At 40.1% G+C, this 24762-nt stretch overlaps 1 protein-coding gene across 1 annotated transcript in view; it reads right to left on the reverse strand.

The window, feature by feature from the left end:
* The window catches only part of ADAMTS16 (ADAM metallopeptidase with thrombospondin type 1 motif 16), a 286634-nt gene that overhangs the window by 194560 nt on the left and 67312 nt on the right, over positions 1-24762 (reverse strand). The window contains exons 3-4 of the mRNA XM_003408138.3: positions 14296-14578; positions 2092-2291 (exon numbers count right to left, since the gene is read on the reverse strand). Coding sequence (XP_003408186.2) covers positions 2092-2291; positions 14296-14578 — 483 coding nt within the window. The remainder of the gene's footprint in view (positions 1-2091; positions 2292-14295; positions 14579-24762) is intronic.

Here is a 24762-nt window from a genome sequence, read left to right on the forward strand (position 1 = left end):
ATGGCAGCTTGCAGACAGTAAAATGAATGACTAAAAGGACTGAGTAAAGGCAGGCTGACAGCAACGAACATAGTCAGTTTGGTCCTTAGGTGGTAAAAAATTGAAAACGTTCTAGGGAACAGGGGCAGAAACTTCCTTCATCAGAGCAGCCTTCACCCATGGTCCTCCAAAACATGAGCGTGCAGTCATATGGGGTTCTATTTCACACTTTCCATCGGTTCCCTGGGAGTGCTTTAGCTCCATGGGTCAGTTTACTGAGGACAATGCAATAAAAACCACGCCATATTAAGGAAAGATGAAACACAGAGAGGGGCACTCTGCTTATTGAAAAGCCCTGGTGATACAGTGATTAAAGTGCCCAGCTGCTAAACAGAAGGTTGGCCGTTGGAACCAACCAGCCTCTCCACGGGAGAAAGATGTGGTAGTCTGCTTGCACAAAGAATATACTCTTGAAAACCCAATCGGGCAGTTCTACTCTGTCCTATAGGGTGCTATGACCTGAATGGACTCGACTGCAGTAGGTTTTATGGATTCGGCTTCTTGATGTCCTAGACCCAACCACTGTTGAGTCAACTGCAATCCCTGTTGACCCCAAAACTGTCAGAGTAGAACTGTGCTCCATAGAGTTTTCAATGGCCGATATTTTTGAATTAAATCACCAGGCCTTTCTTCCAAAGCACCTCTGGGTGAACTGGAACCACTGATATTTCTGTTAGCATCCAAGTGGATTAACTATTCATACCACCCAAAAACAAAAACAAAAATCCCATTGCCATCGAGTTGATTCTGACCCGTAGTGATCCTACTGGACAGAGTAGAACTGCCCCATAGGGTTTCCAAGGAGCAGCTGGTGGATTCAAACTGCTAACCTCGTGGTTAGCAGCCTAGCTTTTAACCACTGTGCCACCAGGGCTCCTTGTACTACCCAGAGACTTCCTTACTGATGCAGAAGAACATAACCGATATTTCCAAAATATTGTCATTAAAACTATTTCTAAAATTCCCTTGGTTGAGCCATGGTTTGCCTGCTGTTATCTAGATTTCACTTACATGAAATGGGGCCTAATCTCCCCTCACCTTCTTCAATAATCACTATAGTTGTCAGCCTGAGACAGAGCACATTTTACCTGCTGTGATGTTCTAAAGGGTTGTACTGTCTATCTGTTTTTGTAGGTAAAATAATTTATATTCAATATTTGAACAAGGGCATTTCTATACAGCCATCTAAAATCACACATATAGTGCTGACAGACAGATTGACCACATTACAAAGTCTCAGCCTCCTCTTACAGATTTCTGGTAGCTGAAGTCAGCAGTAAGCCCAGAACATCAAGTTTACATAGGAGTCAAACTATCTCTCCTCCTGACATTATTCTCTGAAATTCTTAAAATGGCTCTTTTGTTGAAACATAGCATAATTGAAGCAATTACCACCAATAAAATATTTCTTATATATGACACATAAATCTACAAGTAAAAAAGTAGAATGTAAAACACAGTTAGCATATATATACCAAAACCAAACCAAACCTATTGCCATCGAATTGATTCCAACTCATAGCATCCCCATGTATTACAAAGTAGAAATGATCCATAGAGTTTTCTTGGCTATAATCTCTATTGGAGCAGATCACCAAATCTTTCATGGTGCCACTAGGTGATTTGAACCACCAACCTTTTGGTTAGTAGCAGAGATCAAACCATTTGTGCCACCCAGAGATCTATAATATGACACGATATATGTCATATTTATATATACATAAAAAACTCATCTGCTAACTGAAAGGTTGGCAGTTCAAATCTATCAGCTCTGTGGGCAAAAGTCCTAGCAATTTGCTCCCATAAAGATTATAGCCTAGAATACCCTATAGGGCAGTGCTACTCTGTTACATGGGTCCCTATGTGTTGGAATTTACTTAACAGCACACAACAAACAACATATATATAGTTTATATAACAATGACAATTTACATTTTATTGCATACTTCACATGCTACTATTTTACATTCTCCTCCACACCTATTTTTTACATGTCTCCTATGAGGAAAGGTATAATTACACAGGTGTCCCCAACAAAAAGGCCCATCCTACCATATTGAGTATCGTCAAGACATAGGTCGTGATATTTTCATGGCCATGGTTCTCCATCATCTTTTTGTCAACTACCACCAATGTCTCCACATTCAGCTCTTCGTGTCTATGAGACTTCAGAAGGGAACGTTTCTGCCGTGAGGAAGAGCTGTACTCATCAGGGAAGATGAACAGGTCTTCACTGGGAGGCTTGGGCATGTCTGTGGAGGGACACACAGAGAAAGGATCAAAAGCAAAAGTTGGCATGAAAGACCAAATGATATGTGACATGTGGCCTTAGAAGTTAACGTGCAGAATAAACTCATACAACCTTTAAACCTGTAAAACTGAATATTTGTGTTGAAGAAGAACTCTCAATTTAGGTTTGTATAGTCTAGTCTTCACGCTATATTTACCTTTACGTAAATTTGTCCTGATTTAAAGAACAGGAGAGTGGGCTCTTTAGCTATGAAGTACTAGTGTCTAGAAGCACAAGGTTCAAAGGTTGTCCCTGCTGTCATAGGGCCAATTCGGACTCATAGTGACCCTACAGAACAGAGTAGAACTGCATCATAGGGTTTCCAAGGAGTGGCTGGTGGATTCGAACTGCTGACCTTTTGGTTAGCAGCTGAGTTCTTAACCACTGCGCCACCAAGACTGTGAGCATATGGAGTTGTGGCATAGGGATCCGTGAAAGAGTGACTGAAAAAGCAACAGGATTAACAATTACAGAAAGAGCACAGGCCTGCACCATTTCTTAATTCAAGACTTTTATTGACCTGACAGTTTGCAAGTTGATTCCAATGTCTAGACACATGACTGGTTTGTCTGTCTTGTTTTCAGTGGATCATTAACCTCTCTTTGCTTACCCACTGCACTTCAGAGCTTAATTTCCTAGGAAAAGTCATCCGTGTTTACTCAGCTTAATCAGAAGGCAAAGTAAATACTCCGTCTTCTTAGAGAAAATCATTTAAAAATTTTTTTGACATTTATAATAATTAAGTTAACACTATATATTAAAAAACAATCAGGAGGTGGAGTGAAGATGGTGGAATAGACAGACACTTCCAGCAAGCCCTCTTTACAACAAAGACCGGAAAAAACAAGTGAAGCGAGTATATTCATGACAAACTAGGAGCCCTGAGCATCAAAGGCAAGCTTAGAAAACAAACTGAGGGGCAGAGGGAGGAAGAGACAGTTCAGAAGCAGAGAGGAGTTACCGGACCTGAATCATGGAGAGCCCTCAAGCACCATTCCAGGAGTGGTGGCGGGCTGGTACTAGCGTTCATCTGCAGGTTCCTCAGGGAGAAGCAGCCAGCCACACAGCCTACCCACACCTCTGGAACCAGAAAAGAATGGCGCTCTCGGCAAAAGCTAAGTACTTGCGTATACTTTACCATGCCCCCCGCCGCTCGCAAGCCAGCCTCAGCAGCTTAATTCCCTGGGCCTGAGATAGGCACTGTTGAGTGCCTAGAGCCATCTTCCTGGCCTTGGAAAAGGAAAAAACTTGCAATTGGGGGAGCTCAGGACAGAAGAGGCTCCTCTCTGGGCATAAATGGTCTGTGAACTTTGAGTACCTTTCCCCTCTGCATGGACCTGAGTGGGCCTGTCTCAGGAGAATAGGCACTTGTTGGCAGGCTCGAACCATTTCAGCTGGGTGGTGGAGAGTGGGGGTTTCATGTTTGACATTGGTTTGCCTATTAAACAGGGTCCTCACCTACCCACATGAGGGGTCATGCAGCCACCCATAACAGGAGTCCAAGGATAACTGGTACTTTCCAGTCCTTACAACCAAAAACATTGGGTGCCCATGGTCTGTCTGCAGAACCCACCCACCTGTACGTTCTAGGGATCAGGGACACGCTTTCCTCAGAGACACCTGGGGGATGATTCTCAGCCCCCTGACTTCTTCAGAGTGTGACTCCCTGCTGCAACCAGAAACTGGTACCTACACCAATCACCCCTGCCCCTCTAAGACTAAGACAGAGCCTGTACCACACACTCGATGATCAGCTACCTAGACACCTGACCTAAATTCATACAAGAAAACTGAATGGACTCCTAAACTGATACACATGATAACGGCTCTAACCATCTAGGGACAGGATGTCAGAGCTCCAAAGGCAAAAATAATCAAGCTACCTCACTCAAGCAACCCATTGAGGCATATCAAAACAAAACAAAGCAAGACGCTATGACACAGTAAGCAAACATAAAATAAACTAACACAATAACTTATAGATGGCTAGGAGACAAGAGTCAATATCAAGTCACATAAAGAAACTGACCATGATCACCTCAACAAGCTCTCAAAAGAAAGAATCAAAGGATCTTCTAGATGAAGGTGCATTCCTGAAATTACCAGAGGCAGAATACAAAAGATTAATATACAGAACCCTTCAAGACATCAGGAAGGAAATGAGGCAATATGCAGAACAAGCCAAGGAACACACAGATAAAGCAACTGAAGAAATTAAAAAGGTTATTTGGAAAGATAATGAAAAATTTAATAAGCTGGAAAAATCCATAGATAGACAGCAACCAGAAATTCAGGAGATTAACAATAAAATTACAGAAGTAGACAACTCAACAGAAAGTCAGAAGAGCAGAGTAGAGCAAGTGGAAGGCAGAATTTCTGAACTAGAAGATAAATCACTTGGCACTAATATATTTGAAGAAATATTAGATAAAAGAATTAAAAAAAAAAAAAACTTAAGAATCATGTGGGACTCTATGAAGAGAAATAACCTATGAGTGATTGGAGTACCAGAACAGAGAAGGATAACAGAAAACACAGAGAAAATTGTTGAAGATTTGTTAGCAGAAAGCTTCCCCGGTATTGTGAAAGATGAGAAGATATCTATCCAAGATGCTCATCAAACTCCATGTAAGGTAGATGTTAAAAGAAAATCATGCAGACATATTATAATCAAACTTGCCAAAACCAAAAATAAAGAGAGAATTTTAAGAGCAGCTAGGGATAAATGAAAAGTTCAGCTACAAAGGAGAGCCAATAAGAATAAGCTCAGACTACTCGGCAGAAATCATGGCAGCAAAAAGGCAATGGGATGATGAATATAAAAAACTGAAGGAAAAAAATTGCCAGCCAAGAATCATATATCCAGCAAAACTGTCTCTTAAATACGAAGGTGAAATTAGGACATTTCCAGATAAATAGAAGTTTAGGGAATGCGTAAAACCAAACCAAAACTACAAGAAATACTAAAGGGAGTTCTTTGGTTAGGAAATCAATAATATCTGGTAACAATCCAAGACGAGAACACTGGGCTGAGCAGTCAGAAGTCAACACAGACAGGGAAATTAAAAAAAAAAAAAAAAAAAAAAAAAGCAAGGTTTCAGAAACAAACAACAATAAAAAAAAAAAACCTTAAAACAGAGTAAAAGCAATGTTATTATGTAAAAGGAGACAACATTAAAACAATACAGAAGGACTAAGAAACATAGTCATAGATCTTCGATAAGGAAAGGAAGACAAGATGACACAAAGAAATAAAAGTTAAGTTTAAATTTAGAAAAATAGGGGTAAATAATGAGGTAACCACAAAGGAGAAAAACTGTTCTACACTTCATAATAAAAGACAAGAAAAAAATAGAGACTCAGCAGAAACAAAATCAACAACAACGAATATGAGGAAAGGACAATATATAATCTACTCAGCACATAATATTAAGTGGGAAAAAGAAACTGTCAATAAAACACAAAAGAAGACATCAAAATGATAGCACTAAATTCATACCTATCCATAATTACCCTGAATGTAAATGGACTAAACGCACCAATGAAGAGTAAGAGAGTGGCAGAATGGATTAAAAAACAAGATCGGTCTATGTGCTGCCTGCAAGAGACACACCTTAGACTTACTAAAATTCAAAGGATGGAAAAAATGTATATCAAGCAAACAACAATCAAAAAAGAGCAGGAGTGGCAATATTAATTTCTGACAAAATAGACTTTAAAGTTAAATCCATCATAAAGAATAAGGACACTATATAATGATTAAAGGGACAATATTCCAAGAAGATATAACCATTTTAAACATTTATGCACCCAATGACAGGGCTACAAGATACATAAAACAAACTCAGCATTGAATAGTGAGATAGACAGCTCCACAACAATAGTAGGAGACTTCAACACGCCACTTTCTGTGAAGGACAGGACATCCAGAAAGAAGCTCAATAAAGACATGGAAGATCTAAATGCCACAATCAACCAACATGACCTCATAGACATATGCAGAACACTTCACCCAACAGCAACCAAGTATAATTTCTTTCCTAGTGCACATGGAACCTTCTCTAGAATAGACCACATAGTAGGTCATAAAGAAGCCTTAGCAGAATCCAAGCCACGGAAATATTACAAAGCATCTTCTCTGACCATAATGCCATAAAAATGGAGATCAATAATAGAAAAACCAGGGAAAAGAAATCAAACACTTGGAAACTGAACAATACCCTGCCCAAAAAAGACTGGATTATAGAAGACATTAAGGATGGAATAAAGAAATTCATAGAACCCAATAAGAATGAAAACACTTCCTATCAGAACCTTTGGGACACAGCAAAAGCAATGCTCAGAGGTCAATTTATATCAATAAATGTACACATACAAAAAGAAGAAAGGACCAAAATCAAAGAATTATCCCTACAATTTGAACAAATAGAGAGCAACAAAAGAAACTCTCAGGCACCAGAAGAAAAGAAATAATAAAAATTAGAGCAGAACTTAATGAAAGAGAAAACAGAAAAACAATTGAAAGAATTAACAAGACCAAAAGCAACAAAATTGATAAACCATTGGTCAAACTGACAAAAGAAAAACAGGAGAGGAAACAAATAACCCAAATAAGATATGAAATGGGCGACACTACAACAGACAACAGACGCAACTGAAAATAAAAGAATCGTATCAGATCACTATGAAAAGTTGTACTCTAAGAAATTAGAAAACCTAGAAGAAATGGATGAATTCCTAGAAACACACTACCTACCTAAACTAACACAAACAGAGGTAGAACAACTAAATAGACCCATAACAACAGAAGAGATTGAAAAAGCAATCAAAACACTCCCAACAAAAAAAAAGCCCTGGCCCGGACTGCGTCACTGCAGAGTTCTACCAAACTTTCAGAGAAGAGTTAACACCACTACTACTAAAGGTATTTCAGAGGGTAGAAAAGGATGGAATACTCCCAAACTGATTCTATGAAGCCACCATATCCCTGATACCAAAACCAGGCAAAGACACCGCAAAAAAGGAAAACTACAGACTTATATCCCTTATGAACTTATACGCAAAAATCCTCCACAAAATTCTAGCCAATAGAATTCAATAACATATCAAAAGAATAACTCACCATGACCAAGTGGGATTCATACCAGGTATGCAGGGATGGTTTAACATTAGAAAACCAATTAATGTAATTCATCATATAAATAAAACAAAAGACAAGAATCACATGATTTTATCAATTGATGCAGAAAAGGCATTTGACAAAGTTCAACACCCATTCATGATAAAAACTCTCAGCAAAATAGGAATAGAAGGAAAATTCCTCAACATAATAAAGGGCATTTATACAAAGGCAACAAAGGCAACAGCCAACATCACCCTAAATGGAGAGAGCATGAAAGCATTCCCCTTGAGATCGAGAGCCAGACAAGGATGCCCTTTAACATCGCTCTTATTCAACATTGTGCTGGAGGTCCTAGCCAGACAATTAGGCTATATATATATATATATATATAAACGCATCTAGATTGGCAAGGAAGAAGTAAAATTATCTCTATTTGCAGATGACATGATCTTATACCCAGAAAACCCTAAGGAATCCTGAAGAAAACTACTGAAACTAACAGAAAAGTTCAGCAGATTATCAGGATAAAAGATAAACATATAAAAATCAGTTGGATTCCTCTACACCAACAAAAAGAACATTGAAGAGGAAATCATCAATTCAATACTTTTACAGTAGTCCCCAGGAAGATAAAATACTTAGGGATAAATCTTACCAGAGATGTAAAAGACTTATACAAAGAAAACTACAAAGCATTTCTGCAAAAAAACAAAAGAGACCTACATAAGTGGAAAAACATACCTTACTCATGGATAATAAGTCTTAACATTATAAAAATGTCTATTCTACCGAAAGCAATGTGTACATTTAATGCAATTCCGATCCAAATTCCAATGACATTCTTCAATGAGATGGAGAAACAAATCACCTACTTCATATGGAAGGGAAAGAGGCCCCCGATAAATAAGGCATTACTGAAAAAGAATGAAGTGGGAGGCCTTACTCTACCTTATTTTAGAACCTATTATACCGCCACAGTAGTCAAAACAACCTGGAACTGGGACAACAACAGATACATAGGCCAATGGAACAGAATTGAGAATCCAGACATAAATCCATCTGCATATGAGCAGTTGATACTTGACAAAGGCCCCAAAGTAGTTAAATAGGGAAAAGACAGTCTTTTTAACAAATGGTGCTGGCATAACTGGATATCCATCAGAAAAAAAAAATGAAACCAGACTCATACCTCACACCATGCACAAAAACGAGCTCAAAATAGATCAAAGACTTAAACATAAAATCTAAAATGATACAGATCATGGAAGAAAAAATAGGGACAATGTTAGGAGCCCTAATACATGGCATAAACAGTGTGCATAACATTACTAACAATGCAGAAAAAAAACTAGGTAGCTGGGAGATTCTAAAAATCAAACACCTATGCTCACCCAAAGACTCCCCAAAGACTTCACCAAAAGAGCAAAAAGATTACCTACAGACTGGGAAAAAGTTTTTAGCTATGACATTTCCAATCAGTGCCTCATCTCTAAAATCTATATAATACTGCAAAAAATCAACTACAAAAAACAAATAACCCAATTAAAAAATGGGCAAAAGATATGAACAGACACTTCACTAAAGAAGACATTCAGGTAGCTAACAGATACATGAGGAAATGCTCACGGATCATTAGTCATTAGAGAAAGGCAAATCAAAACTACAATGAGATTTCATCTCACGCCAACAAGACCAGCATTAATCCAAAAAACACAAAATAATAAATGTTGGAGAGGCTGTGGAGAGATTGGAACACTTACACACTGCTAGTGGAAATGTAAAATGGTACAAACACTTTTGAAATTGATTTGGTGCTTCCTTAAAAAGCTAGACATAGAACTACCAATTTATCCAGCAATCCCCCCTCCTTGGAATATATTCTAGAGAAATAAGAGCCTTTACACGAACAGATATATGCACACCCATGTTCATTGCAGCACTGTTTATAATAGCAAAAAGATGGAAGCAACCAAGGTGCCCGTCAACAGATGAATGGATACATAAATTATGGTAGATTCACACAATGGAATATTACACGTCGATAAAGAACAGTGATGTATCTGTGAAACATTTCATAACATGGGTGAATCTGGAAGGCATTATGCTGAGTGAAATTACTATTATAAGAACTTGAGAAATAGTTTAAATAGAGAAGAAAATATTCTTTGATGGTTATGAGAGCGGGGAGGGAGGGTAGAAGATGGGTATTCACTAAATAGATAGTAGATAAGAACCACTTTAGGTGACAGGAAAGACAACACACAATACAGGGGAGGTCAGCACAACTGGACTAAACCAAAAGCAAAGAAGTTTCCTGAATAAATTGAATGCTTTGAAGGCCAGCACAGCAGGGTTGGGGGTTTGGGGACCATGGTTTCAGGGGACATCTAAGTAATTGGCATAATAAAATCTGTTAAGAAAACATTCTGCATCCCACTTTGGAGAGTGGCATCTGAGGTCTTAAACCCTAGCAAGCGGCCATCTAAGATGCATCAATTGTTCTCAACCCACCTGGATCACAGGAGAATGAAGAACACCAAGAACACAAGGTAATTACGAGCCCAAGAGACAGAAAGGGCCACATGAACCAGAGACTACATCAGCCTGAGACCAGAAGAACTAGATGCTGTCCGGCTACAACCGATGACTGCCCTGACAGAGAACACAACAGAGAACCCCTGAGGGAGCAGGAGAACAGTGGGATGCAAACCTCCAGTTCTCGTAAAAAGACCAGACTTAATGGTCTGACTGAGACTAGAAGGACTCCGGTGGTCATGGCCCCCAGATCTTCTGTTGGCCCAGGATAGGAACCATTCCCAAAGCCAACTTTTCAGACAGGGATTGGACTGGACAGTGAGTTGGAGAGGGATGCTGGTGAGGAGTGAACTTCTTGGATCAGGTGGGCTCTTGAAACTATGTTGGCATCTCCTCCCTGGAGGGGATATGAGAGGGCAGAGGTGGTTAGAAGCTGGCAAAAGGGACATGAAAGATAAAGTGGAGGGAGGGAGCGGGCTGTCTCATTAGGGGGAGAGCAATTGGGAGTATGTAGCAAGGTGTATATAAGTGTTTGTGTGAGAAACTGACTTGATCTGTAAACTTTCACTTAAAGCACAATAAACATTTAAAAAAAATCAGGTTTAGTGGACGCCTTAGAAAACATGGTTACAATTGAGTCATATGAATGTAGACTACAAAATGTCCAAATATTTAGGTGGTATGCAACCCAAAACTGCACAAATTGTACTTGTGGGGTGCATTGTTAACCAGTTGTCATAGTGTCAGTTCTGACTCCTGGCGGCCCCATGTGAGTGAGAATAGAACTGTGCTCAGTAAGGTTTGCAGTGGCTGATATTTTGGAAGTAGATCGCCAGGCCTTTCTTTTAAGGCTCTTCTGGGTGGACTTGAACCAGCAACCTCTCGGTTAGCAGCTGAGCAGATTAACCATTTACACCACCCAGGGACTCTAGAACACACTGTTAGCAGATGCTATCTATATTGTCTGCCTGGTACCCACACCCAACTCTCAAGTCCAACTTGAGCATTTTACTTTTCTCTACTAAAATACTACCAAATCGAAATGAACCTTTTGCAGGAAAGTAATTACACTGGCTTACAGTCTGCTGATCACTAGTTACGTACTGTTAACATTCATGTAATTTACATAGATGCCAAGTTCACCAAGACCTTTCTATGTGTAACTTGGTCTCCCAACAGCCCCACATCGTGGCCACTGAGGATGAGGCCACCAAGGCACAAGGAATGAATAGAACCTGCTCAAGGTTTCTCTCTAGAACATGTTGGAAATGGGTGTCAGATGTTGATGGCATAGTCCCAGAGCCCTTGGTTTTAACTCCCACTGGAGGAAAAATGTCCACGGGGTGGGAGTCTCAGTGGGCATGGTCCTAACAAGCCCCTCAGGGCAAAATGTTGTTGTGGTTAGCTGCTGTCTAACCAACTCATGGGCATCCCATACACAACAGGATTGGACAGTTGTGTAGAAAATCACTGGCGGATTTTCAAAAGTAAATTGCCAGGCCTTTCTTCCTAGTCTGTCTTAGTCTGGAAACTCCCCTGAAATCTGCTCAGCATCATAACAGCACCCAGATCTCCCCCAGCACATGGGTGGTAATTGTGCATGAGGTGCATAGGGTAGGATTCAAACCCTGGTCTCCTGCGGGGTAGGTGAGAATTCTACCACTGAACCACCACTGCCCCAGGGCAAGCTACTTACCCCAAACATGGTACTTGCAAGTTTTTCTGAGATTCGAAGCACATGAGTCCTAGCTAAGACCTCACTGTCAGGTCTTGCCTGTAGCTCCGAAGCACACCAGATTTATAAGCCTGAGGTTGAGCCTCAGTATTGATTTTAAGCAATATCTCTCTGCCTTTGTTTGCCTTTTTGCCCAGGTAGCTGCTCTAAATAAATGCACACAAATCTCTCATTTTCTGAACCAGAAGCTCCAACAGGGAAGGGTCCTTCTAAGTGTGAACTCCGCCTAGCCAAGGGGAGACCCATATTCCTCCAGGGAAGTCCCAAATCCTCATGGACATCATGGAAACATCCATTCCCAGGGATCAAGAGGTCCTGAGAATCTATGCTCCAGCCTGGAGCCGGGGTCACACAGCTCTGCTGCCACACAGGCCTGGGCCACAGGACTGCCGCAAATAGCACCATGTCGACTACTAATGTCTTCTTGCCAGGCAAGGGGAGCTTTCCTTTTCTAGTTTTCTATTTTTGTTATGACAACATGGTTAGTTTTTTTTTTTTTTTTCCAACTGTAAAATTCATTATAGTGTTTAACAGTCTTTTTCAAATAATTATCTTTCATCAACCCCACTATTGAGATTCTGAAACCCCTTTCAAGGCATTAGAGTTCTCCACACACGGACAAACACGAACACACACACTTATACACATGCACACACATACACACACATGTGCACATATATACATGCACACATGCCTGCACACATGCACACACACCCACATCAAACTGACCAGCATTTCTGTAGGGCCGTCTGTGTATGCCCAGCTGTGCCATAGCTGTGTTGCTAGCCTGAGTGTCTTGGGACACCTTCAGACAAGAATTCACACTCATTTCAGAATTGTCTGAGTTGCTAGGCTTTCTCGGGGCTCACTACAGCCTTAACTTCAGACCCTGGTCTGGCTTATCAAAGAGATTCAGGCTGCCCTACCCATTCTTCATCCCTGGACCCAGGTTGGTGGGTCTACTGGCCATTCTAGGTCTAAGCCCAAGTCCCAGCACCTGTGACACCTCCAATGTGAGCCCTGCCAGCACGAATCCTGGCTCTGACCCTGCCAATGCCTTAGCCTGCTCTGCTCTCGTTCTCATTCCCCTTCTTTCTTTCTGTTCAACTCTACTGGTTCTTAATTGAGTTCTCCTTGCTGCCTTCCACAGACCCAGCACACTGCCTAAATTCATATGCACTTGAGTTTCCTAAGAGCATGTGAATGTAGCATAGGGCTTTTATTTATAGTGCACCATGGGTTCAAATCTGTCTTGGAAGAAGTACAGACACAGTGTTCCTAAGAATTGAGAATGGTGAGACTTCACCTCATGTACTTTGCATGTATTATCAGATAGGACAAGTCCCCGGAGAAGGACATCATGTCTGGTAAGGTAGAAGGTCAGTGAAAAAGAGGAAGATGCTTGCCAAGATGGATTGACACAGTGGCTGCAACGATGCACTCACATCTAACGACAATCATCAGGGTGGTGCCCGACCGGGCAGTGTTTTGTTTTGTTGTGCACAGGGTCACTGTGATTTGGAACTGGCCAGACGGCACCTAAACAACCACACCGATGGGTTCAATGCCACTCAGGTGCTGGGAGTTTAAATAGTGCTTTTTCTTTAGCTGTAGGTGACAAGTGATTCTCGCTCTTTCCCTTTATTGATTACTTATTGGGCACCTGTAACGTGCCCACCTCTGTTTTGGGGTGCTGGGCATAGCAGCCAATGGACCCGGCCAAACAGGGAATGCTGGCTGGGAGGAGGGCTGGGCTTTCCCCAGTCTCGCCGGGGGAGGTGGAGGAAGGTGCTGAAGGGAAATTCCAGTAAACACTGAGCTCGTATTTCTGACTTTGGGAGCATTTCCTATAAAAAATGTAAATAATAAATCACCTCCTAAATGTCTCTTGACGAAAAAAAAAAGATGTATCTAAAACCTTGGGGAAAAATTGTAGGCAAATTATATTAAGCATAACCTGTCCTTCTGATGTGGTAGAGTCAAGTCTATATATAAAGATGACCTCAGCAGGAAAACTATGTGGGTTTTCCTGACTCTAAACCTTTACTATATAGAATTACTGGGTAGGGTTGTGAGGGTTCTTTTGAAGACTGACAGCAAACCCCTTACTTCTGAGCACTGTGTCATTTAATCTAAGGAACAGAGGTCTTCAATAAATAAATAAATCACGAACATGTATTATCCAAACAGAGAGATATTTTATACTGCAGCTACAGATAATGGACTTTTTTTGGAATTACTGCTTTAGTTTAACCACGTGTAAATAAATTGTACCTCGTCAGCAGACATACTTCAAAGAAAACTCAAAATGTTCCATTGACTTGTCTAAATGAAAACAAATTCATTGCCGTCTAGTCAATTCGGACTCATGGCTATCCCATGATTACAAGTAGAGCTGAGCTCCATAGGGTTTTCTTGGCTGTAATCTTTATGAAACCAGATCACCTGGCCTTTCTTCTGTGGAGTGGCTGTGTGGCTTCAAACCACCAACCTTTAGGTTAGCAGCATGTGCCACCCAGGCTCCCACATAAATGACAGAATCATTAAATAAATGAAGGAAGCGCCCTTACATACATTTCTTGCGTCTTCCGCAGAAATGCTGCTTGTGTGTGTGCCGGAGCTTGGAGCCATTGCGAAGGTGTTGACTGTCATGGCGAGAGTGGTGGTGATGTCCCAGGCTCCGCCTCCTCTGGGTCATCATGGTCTCACTCCTCCTCTGTACTCGGGGCTCTGTGGATCTCCTGTACAGGATGTGGGAGTGCGGGCCGCCTTGGGCAGAGCCATTGAACTTCCCTGGGAGGTATGAAGGAAGCGGCTTTAAGAAGTAATCTGCGTCTTGTGTTCTTATCATGCCTGACTGGAAAAAAACAAAGGAGAAGAAAGAAAAAAACGTTATGCTTTCAAATTGAAGACAGGGCCATTTCTCTAACCACTGCAATTTTTATTATCCTCTACTAATCATGTTCTCCCTTCCAGGAAGATTGTAAGCTGAAAGGGGTCAAAAACCTTGGTTGAGAATTAGGAAAGGGAAAGGTCGCCATACACAACCTACACCTGCATCCTTATAGTAAGATTTGTGAGGTGGTGTTCCATGGTTTGGGACTCCAGGGGCAGAGAGAGGGCTCAGGAATGTACCAAAATCAGTTAATTTAAATCGCAAAATGGAAGAGAAAGCATGTGTACACCAACTTAAATACTAACATGGAGAGGAAGGGAATTCCAGATAAAAAGATGGAATGACAAGACTCTTAATGGAATAATTTGCAAAACCATGTTAAAATGAATTGAAAAATGAATATAGATCGAGATCAAATCAACAACCACAACTCAAAATGTGGGATGGGGAGCTGGGTGGGGCACTGAGTTTAGGATACTGGTGGTAGGATAATTTGGAAAAGGATAGTGAGAATGGTAGCACAGCTTGGAGTATAATCAACATCACCTAATTGTACATGTAGAATTTATTGAAATTGCTTATCATTGGCTGTGTAAAGTTTCACCAAAAAAAAAAAAAAAGATTAAAAAATGAATAAAATGTGCCACTGTCTAGAAAAGTATAACTTACCAAAATTGACCCAGAAGAAAGCGGGAGATAATATACTAGGGAGTCAAGGAGGCCTTCTAAGCAAGACATTAAAGGAAATAGGAAAGAACTGACGGGAAAAACAGTAAAAATGTCTGTAAAACATAACAATGAAAGTGTCATGAACAAAGTAAAAAATATTTTCAAGGGGGCAAAATTGAGAGGTGAATTTTAATTTTTAAAGTAACAACTTTTTTCTCCTGATTTTTTTTAATTGTAAAAATATATAGAACACATCCATAAATTTATCATTTTTTATTGTGCTTTAGATGGTTTACAGAACAAATTAGTTTCTCATTAAACAATCAATACACATATTGTTTTGTGACATTCGTTGCCAACCCCATGATGTGTCAACGCTCTCCCTTGTTGACCTTGGGTTCCCCATTTCCATTCGACCAGCTTCCTTTCCCCTCCTGCCTTCTTGTCTTTGCCCCTGGGCTGGTGTGCCCATTTAGTCTCATTTTATTTTATGGGGCTGTCTAACATTTGGCTGAAGGGTGAAACTCAGGTGTGACTTCAGTGCTGAGTGATAGGGTGTCTGGGGGCCATACCCTTGAGGTTCCTCCAATCTGTCAGACCAGTAAGTCTGGTCTTTTTTTTGTCTGTTAGAATTTTGTTCTACATTTTTCTTCAGCTCCGTCTGGGATCCTCTATTGTGATCCCTGTAAGAGCAGTCAGTGGTGGTAGCTGGGCAACATCTAGTTGTGCTGGACTCAGTCTGGTGGAGGCTGTGTTATTTGTAGTCGTTTGGACTAATCTTCCCTTATGTCTTTGGTTTTCTTCATTCTCCCTTGCTCCATATGGGGTGGGACCACTGGAGTATCTTAGATGGCCAATTCAACATTCTTTGCATGAGCAATTCAGTGACATAAGTTACACTAATCATGTTGTACCATCATCACCAGTGTCCTTTGCCAAGTTTTCCATCACCATAAGGAGATAGTCAATGCTTCCTAGTATGTTTAACTTCTTGAGGAACCACCAAAATGTTTTTCACAGCAGTACACCATTTTGAAGACAAAAATCCTCACAACTGGACCAATAAGCAACATCATGATAAATAGAGAAAAGGTTGAAGTTGTCAAGGATTTCAATTTACTTGGATCCACAATCAATGCCCATGGAAGCAGCAGTCAGGAAATCAAATGATGCAATGCACTGGGAAAATCTGCTGCATAAGACCTCTTTAAAGTGTTAAAAAGCAAAGATGTCACCTTGAAGACTAACATGCACCCAACCCAAGCCATAGTGTTTTCAATTGCCTCATATGCATGGGAAAGATGGACAATGAGTAAGGAAGAAAAATTGATGTCTCTGAATTGTGGTGTTGGGGAAGAATACTGAATATACCATGGACTGCCAAAAGAACAAACAAATCTGTCTTGGAAGAAGTACAAGTAGAATTCTCCTTAGAAGCAAAGATGGCTACATCCACCTAGCTATCTACTTTGGACATGTTATCAGAAAGGATCAGTCCCTGGAGAAGGACATCATACTTGGTAAAGTCAGTGAAAAAGAGGAATATACTGGATGAGATGGATTGATAACAGTGGCTGCAAAAGATTTTTTGTTTGTTTGTTTGAATGACTAATGGCACTGAGCATCCTTTCATGTGCTTATTGGACATTTATATTTCTTCTTTAATGAAACTTCTATCCAAATTCTTTCACACTGTTTGATTGGGTTCTTTGTCCATTTTAAAAGTTGTTAGTTGTAGGAGTTCTTTATATATTCTAGATATTAAACCTTTATCCAATTTATGGCTCCCCAAATTTCTCTCCCATTCTGTAGGTATTCTCCTCACTTGGAGAGAGTGGTTAAGTAAATTTAATGAAGTCCAGTTTATCTGTTTTGCTGATCTATTTTGCTTTTGGTGTGACATCTAAGAATTAATTGTTAAAAAGTAGATCCCATAGTATCACCCCTGTGTTTTCTTCTAAGGGTTTCATGGTTTTCATTCTAATGGTTCTAATTCAGGTTGCTGATTCATTTTAATTTTCATATACAGTGTTAGGTACTGGTACAGTTTTATTCTTCTGCATGTGAAAAATCCAGTTGTCCCAGCATGACTTAGTAAAGGGATTATTCTTTCTCCATTGAATTGACTGAGCACTGTTGTTGTTTTTGTTAGGTGCCATACTATTGGTTCCAACTCATAATGACCCTACATACAACAGACTAAAACATTCCCTGGTCCTACACGATCCTCGCAATCGTTGGTATGCTTGAGCCCATTGCTGCAGCCACTGTGTCAGTCCAACTTGTCCAGGATCTTTCTCTTTTTCACTCACTCTCTACTTTACCAAGCATGGTGATCTTCACCAGGGACAGGCCCCTCCCAAAAATATGTCCAAAGTATGTGAGACAAAGTCTCACCATCCTGGCTTCTAGGGAATATTCTGGCTGTACTTCTTCCAAGATAGATTCCTTCATTCTTCCGGCAGTTTATAGTATAGTCAATATTCTTCACAAACACCATAATTCAAAGACATCAATTCTTTGGTCTTTCTTACTCATTGTCCAGCTTTTACATGCATATGAGGCGATTGAAAACACCATGGCTTGGGTCAGGTGCACCTTAGTCCTGAAAGTGACATCTTTGCTTTTTAACAGTTTAAAGAGATCTTTTGCAGCACTTTTGTCCAAAGCAACGTGTTTTTTGATTTCTTGACTGCTGCTTCCATGGATTTTGATTGTGAATCCAAGTGAAATGAAATTCTTGTCAACTTCAATCTTTTCTCTGTTTATCATGATGTCACTTATTGGTCCAGTTGTGAGGATTTTTTTTTATTCTTTATGTTGAGCTATAATCCATAATGAAGGCTGTAGTCTTTGATCTTCATCAGCAAGTTCTTCAAGCTGTCTTTGCTTTCAGCAAGCAAGGTAGTATCATCTGCATAATGCAGGTTATTAATGAATCTTCCTCCATCCTGATACTCTGTTCTTCATATAGTCCAGATTTTTGGATTATTTGCTCAGCATACAGATTGAATAAGTATAGTGAAGGGATGCAACCCTGATGCGCACATTTCCTGATTTTAAACCATGTAGTATTCCCTTGTTTAGCTCCAATGATTACCTCTTGACCTATGTACAGGCTCTTCATGAGCACAAGTAAATATTCTGGAATCCCCTGCCTTCATAATGTTAGTGGTAATTTGCTATGATCCACACAGTGGAATGCTTTTGCATAGTCAATATAATATTGGTAAAAATCTTTCTGGTATTCTCTGCTTTCATCCAAGATCCATCTGACAACAGCAATGATATCCTTTGTTCTGCATCCTCTTCTGAATCCAGCTTAAATTTCTGGCAGTTCCCTGTCAATGTACTGCTGCAACTGCTTTTGAATTATCTTTAGCAAGTTTTTACTTGTGTATGATATTAATGATATTGTTTAATAATTTCTGCGTTCTGTTGTATCATCTTTCTTTGGAATGAGCACAAATATGGATCTCTTTCAGCCAGTTGGCCAGGTAGCTGTCTTCAAATTTCTTGGCATAGACAAGCGAGAGCTTCCAGTTCTATAGTCATTTTTTGAAATATTTCAGTTAGTATTCCATCATTTACCAGGGCCACATAGCATCTAGAGTGACAAAAATTTTAAATCATGATAATAATGACTGTTCATAGCATTTCAACAAAGAGGAAATTTCACACACCCAGGAGGCCATCTGCCATATTTATTTATCAATATTTGAAAAGTATAATTCAGTTCTAGGAATTTAGCCTTTTGGAATTCTTGTCAAATATTTATTTTAAGCACTTACTAATATTGCGGAAACCCTGGTGTTGTAGTAGGTAAGTGCTATGGCTGCTAATCAAAAGGTCGGCAATTCAAATCCACCTGGCTGTCCTTGGAAACTTTATGGGGGAGTTCTACTCTGTTCTATAAGGGTTGCTACGAGTTGGAACTGACTCAATGGCAATGGGTTTGGTTTTTTGGTTTTTATCTAATATTGGTAAATGTATAAGAATATATACTGCAGCATTGTTTGCAATAGCAAAAAAGCACAAACAAAACAGAGTGTTGTTGTTGTTGTTAGGTGCCGTCAAGTCAGTTCTGACCCACAGCATATCTATGTACGACAGAAAGAAACACTGCCCGGTCCTGCGCCATCCTTACAAACCTTGTTATGCTTGAGTCCATTATTCCAGCTACTGTGTCAATCCATCTTGTTAAGGGTCTTCCTTTTTTTCACTGACCCTCCACTTTACCAAGCTTCATGTTCTTCTACAGGGACTGAACGCTTCTGATAATGTGTCCAAAGTATGTGAGATGTAATCTCACCATCCTTGTTTCTATGGAGCATTCTGGCTGTACTTCTTCCAAGACAGATTTTTAGAAGAGTGCATTTATATAATTGGAGCCATTAGAAAGGATTAGATAATTATGTGCTGGTGATTATCATAATTGGACACTATTTTGAGAACCCAGAATATGGCCTACAGTTTTTACGTAAAACCTTACATAAAACTGAGCAACTCGAGGCTTGAATATTTTCTTTGGTTCTTTCAGCTTGAGAAATGCTAAGTGTGTCCTTCCCTTTTGAGTTTCTGTGTCTAGGTCATTGCACATTTCATAATAATACTTTACTTCCTCTTTTTGAGCTGCCCTTTGGTATCTTTCCTTCAGCTCTTTTGCTTCATCATTTTTTCCTTTTGCTTTAGCTACTCAACATTCAAGAGTAAGTTTCAGAGTCTCTTCTGACATCAATTTTCTTTCTCTCTTGTCTTTTTAATGGTCTCTTGCTTTCTTCATGTGTGATGTCCTTGACGTCATTCCACAACTTGTCTGGTCTTCCATCAGTGTTCAACTCATCAAATATATTCTTGAGATGGTCTCTAAATTCTGGTGAGATATACTCAAGGTTGTACTTTGGCTCTCATCAACTTGTTCTAATTTTCTTCAGTTTCAGCTTTAACTTGCATTTGAGTAATTGATGGCTTGATCTGCAATTGGCCCCTGGCATTGTTCTGACTGATGATATTGAGCTTTTCCACCCTCTCTTTCCACAGATGTAGTCGATTTGATTCCTGTGTATTCCATTTGGCAAGGTCCATGTGCATGGTTGCTGTTTATGTTAGTGAAAAAAGGTATTTGCAATGAAGAAGTCATCGGTCTTGCAAAATTCAATCGTACGATCCCTGGCTTCATTTCTATCTTGAGTTGAAATACTAAAGGATTCTACTGGGAAAATATTAAGTGACACAGGAAGCATCAAAAGAAGATGGAAGGAACATACGGAGTCACTATACAAAAAAGAATTGGTAGATGTTCACCCATTTCAGGAGGTACCATATGATCAGGAATTGATGGTACTGAAGGCAGAAGTCCAAGCTGCACTGAAGGCACTGACAAACAACAAGGCTCCGGGAATTGAGGGAATACCAATTGAGATGTTTTAACAAAAGGATGCAGTGCTGGAAGTCCTCACTCATCTATGCCAAGAAATTTGGAAGAGAGCTACCTGGCCAACTGACTAGAAAAGATCCATATTTATGCCTATTCCCAAGAAAGGTGATCCCACCTAACATGGAAATTATGGAACAATACCATTAATATCACATGTGAGTAAAATTTTGCTGAAGATCATTCAAAAGCAGCTGCGGCAGTATATCAACAGGTAACTGCCAGAAATTTAAGCTGGATTTAGAGGCAGATATAGAACCAGGGACAGGATTGCTGATGTCACATGGACCCTAGCTGAAAGCAGAGAATACCAGAATTTATTGACTATACTAAGGTGTTTGACTGTGTGGATCATAACAAATCATGGATAACATTTTGAATGGGAATTCCAGAACACTTAATTGTGCTCATCAGGAATCTGCACATGGATCAGGAGGCAGTCTTTTCAACAGAACAAAGGGATACCGCATGGTTTAAAGATAGGAAAGGTGTACAACAGGGTGAAATCCTTTCACCATACTTAATCTGTATGCTGAGCAAATAATCCAAGAAGCTGGACTGTATGAAGAAGAACGGGGCATCAGGATTGGAAGAAGACTCATTAACAACCTGTGTTATGCAGATGACACAACCTTGCTTGCTGAAAGTGAAGAGGATTTGAAGCACTTATTGATGAAGATCAAAGACCACAGCCTTCAGTATGGATTACACCTCAACATAAAGAATATAAAAGTCCTTACAACTAGACCAATAAGCAACATCATGATAAACAGAGAAAAATTTGAAGTTGCCAAGAATTTTGTTTTACTTGGATTAACAATCACCACCCATGGAAGCAGCAGTCAAGAAATCAAAAGACGCATTGCATTGGGCAAAACAGCTGCAAAAGACCTCTTTAAAGTATTGAAAAACAAAGATGTCACCTTGAGGACTAAGGTACACCTGATTCAAGCTAGGATGTTTTCAATAGCCTCATATGCATGTGAAAGCTGGACAACTAATAAGGAAGACAGAAGAATTGATGCCTTTTATTTGTGGTGTTGGCAAGGAATATTGAACATACCATGGACTGCCAAAAGAAGGAACAAGTCTGTCTTGGAAGAAGTACAACCAGAATGCTCCTTTCGAGCAAGGATGGCAAGACGTAGTCTCACGTACTTTGGACATGCTATCAGGAGAGATCAGTCCCTGGAGAAGGACATCATGTTTGGTAAATAGAGGGTCAGCAAAAAAGAGGAAGATCATCAATGAAAGGGACTGACACAGTGGTTGCAACAATGGGCTCAAGCAAAACAAGGATTATGAGGATGAGGCAAAACCAAGCAGTGTTTCGTTCTGTTGTGCATGGAGTCACTCTGAGTTGGAACTGACTTGATGGAACCTAACAACAACAACAACAAACCTCAGAGCAATTTTCTGAGGTAGGTATCTTTATTATTCCATTATAAAATAGAGACTCAGAGTGATTAAGTAATATTTTAAAGGTCATCTCTGTAGAAAATACAGTGTAGGGATCTTTAAATCTGAAAGCTTAAAGCTTATACTACTGGACTTCCAAAACCAAAAAACAAACGAATTTGTTGCCATCAAGTCAATTCTGACTCATAACAACCCTACAGGACACAGTAGTACTGCCCCAGGGGGTTCCCAAAAAGTAGCTGGTGAATTTGAATTGCTGAACTTTTGGTTGTCAACTGAGCTCTTAACCAATGTGCCACTAGATTTAAGAAAGGTAGTTTTTAAAAAAGTGTAAAATAAAGAATATAATGTGATCCTATTTTGTTCCTTTCAAAAATCGTACATCTAGATTAAATGAATTTTCCTGGAATGATTGATAAGATTATGTTGACAGCGGTTATCTTCAGGAAAGAAAGTAAGTTAGTAAGGATGCAATAGGGCACTTTCCACTTTCAATTTTATGTCTTTCTGCATGATTCTCCCTACATGTCTGTAATTTTGTAGTACTGTGGGGGCTTGTGTGTTGCTGTGATGCTGCAAGCCAAATGCCAGCAGGGTCACCCACAGTGGACAGGTTTTAGCTGAGCTTCCAGAATAAGACAAACTAGAAAGAAAGACCCAAGTAAAATGGATCCACAAACAACACCCATGGAAGCAGCAGTCAGGAAATCAAAAGGCACGTTACTTTGTCAAATGTGCTGTAAAAAGCCTCTTTAAAGTGTTGAAAAGCAAAGATGTCACCTTGAAGACTATGGTGCACCTGACCCAAGCCATGGTGTTTTCAATCGCCTTATATGCATGCAAATGCTGGACCATGACTAAGGAAGACTGAAGAATTGACACATTTGAATTGTGGTGTTGGGAAAGAATACTGAATGTACCATGGCCTGTGAAAAGAATGAATAAATCTGCCTTAGAATAAGTGCAAACAGAATGCTCCTTAGAAGCAAGGATGGTGAAGCTACATTTAACATACTTTGGAAATGTTATCAGGAGGAATCACTTCCTGCAGAAGGACATCATGTTTGGCAAAGTGGAGGGGCAGTGAAAAAGATGAAGCCCCCCAATGAGATGAACTGACACAGTGGCTGCAATGATGGGCTCAAGCATAATGATTGTGATGATGGTATAGGGCCAGGCAGAATTTCCTTCTGTTGTACACAGGATAACTATGAGTTAGAACCAACTCGATGGCACCTAACAACAACTGGAAGAAACGCCCAGTGGTCTACATCTGAAAGGAATTAGCCAGTGAAAACCTTATGAATAGCAGAAGAACATTGTCTGGTATAGTGCAGAAAGACGAGTCTCCCAGTTTGGAAGGCAATCAAAAGATGACTGAGGAAGAGCTTCCTCCTCAAAGTAGAGTCGACCTTAATCATGTGGATGGAGTAAAGCTTTCAGGACCTTCATTTGCTGATGTGGCGTGACTCAAAATGAGAAGAAACAGCTGCAATCATCCATTAATAATTGTAACATGGAATGTACGAAGTATGAATCTGAGAAAACTGTAAACCATCAAAAAAGAAATGGAATGCATAAACATTGATACCCCAGGCATTAGTGAGCTTAAATGGACTGTTATTGGCCATTTTGAATTGCACAATCGTACAGTCTGCTACGCTGGGAAAGACAACTTGAAGAGGAATGGCGTTGCATTCACCGTCAAAAAGAACATTTCAGTATCTATCCTGAAGTACAATGCTCTCAGGGACAGGATAATATTCATATGCTTACAAGAAAAAACAGTTAATACAACTATTATTCAAATTGATGCACCAACCACTAAGGCCAAGGATGAAGAAACTGAAGATTTTACCAACTTCTGCAGTCTGAAACTGACTGAACATGCAATCAGGATAAATTGATAATTACTGGTGATTGGAATGTGAAAATTGAAAACAAAGAAGGAGGATCAGGAGTTGGAAAATATGGCTTTTGTGATAGAAATGATGCCAGATATCACAAGACAGAATTTTGCAAGACCAACAACTTCTTCATTGCAAATACCTTTTCCACCAACATAAACAGTGTCTATACACGTCGATCTCACTAGATGGAATACACAGGAATCAAATTGACTACATCTATGGAAACAGATGATGGAAAAGCTCAATATCATCAGTCAGAACAAAACCACAGGCCAAGAGGTCATTAAAAAGACAGGAAAGAGAAGGGGCAGAGTCAAGATAGCAGAACAGTCAGATACTTCCAGCGAGCCCTCTTTACAACAAAGACTCGAAAAACAAGCAAAACGAGTATATTTCTGACAGGTGGGAGCTCTGAGCTTCAAAGGGAAGCTTAGAAAATGAACTGAGAGGCAGGGGGAGGAAGAGGCTGTCCAGAAGCGGAGAGGAGTTACTGGACCTGAATTGCAGGGAGCCCTCAGGCACCATTCCCAGAGTGGCGGTGGCAGGCTGGTACTAGCGTTTGGCAGCAGTTTCCTCAGGGAGAAGCAGCCAGCCACACAGCCTACTCACACCTCTGGAACAAGAGAAGAACGGTGCTGTCTGCAAAAGCTAAGTACTTGCATACATTTTACTGCACCTGCCCTCCACCCTCAAGCCAGCTTCAGCGGCTGAAT

This window comes from Loxodonta africana, chromosome 2 (assembly GCF_030014295.1).
Source record: "Loxodonta africana isolate mLoxAfr1 chromosome 2, mLoxAfr1.hap2, whole genome shotgun sequence".
Classification (NCBI taxonomy): Eukaryota; Metazoa; Chordata; class Mammalia; order Proboscidea; family Elephantidae; genus Loxodonta; species Loxodonta africana.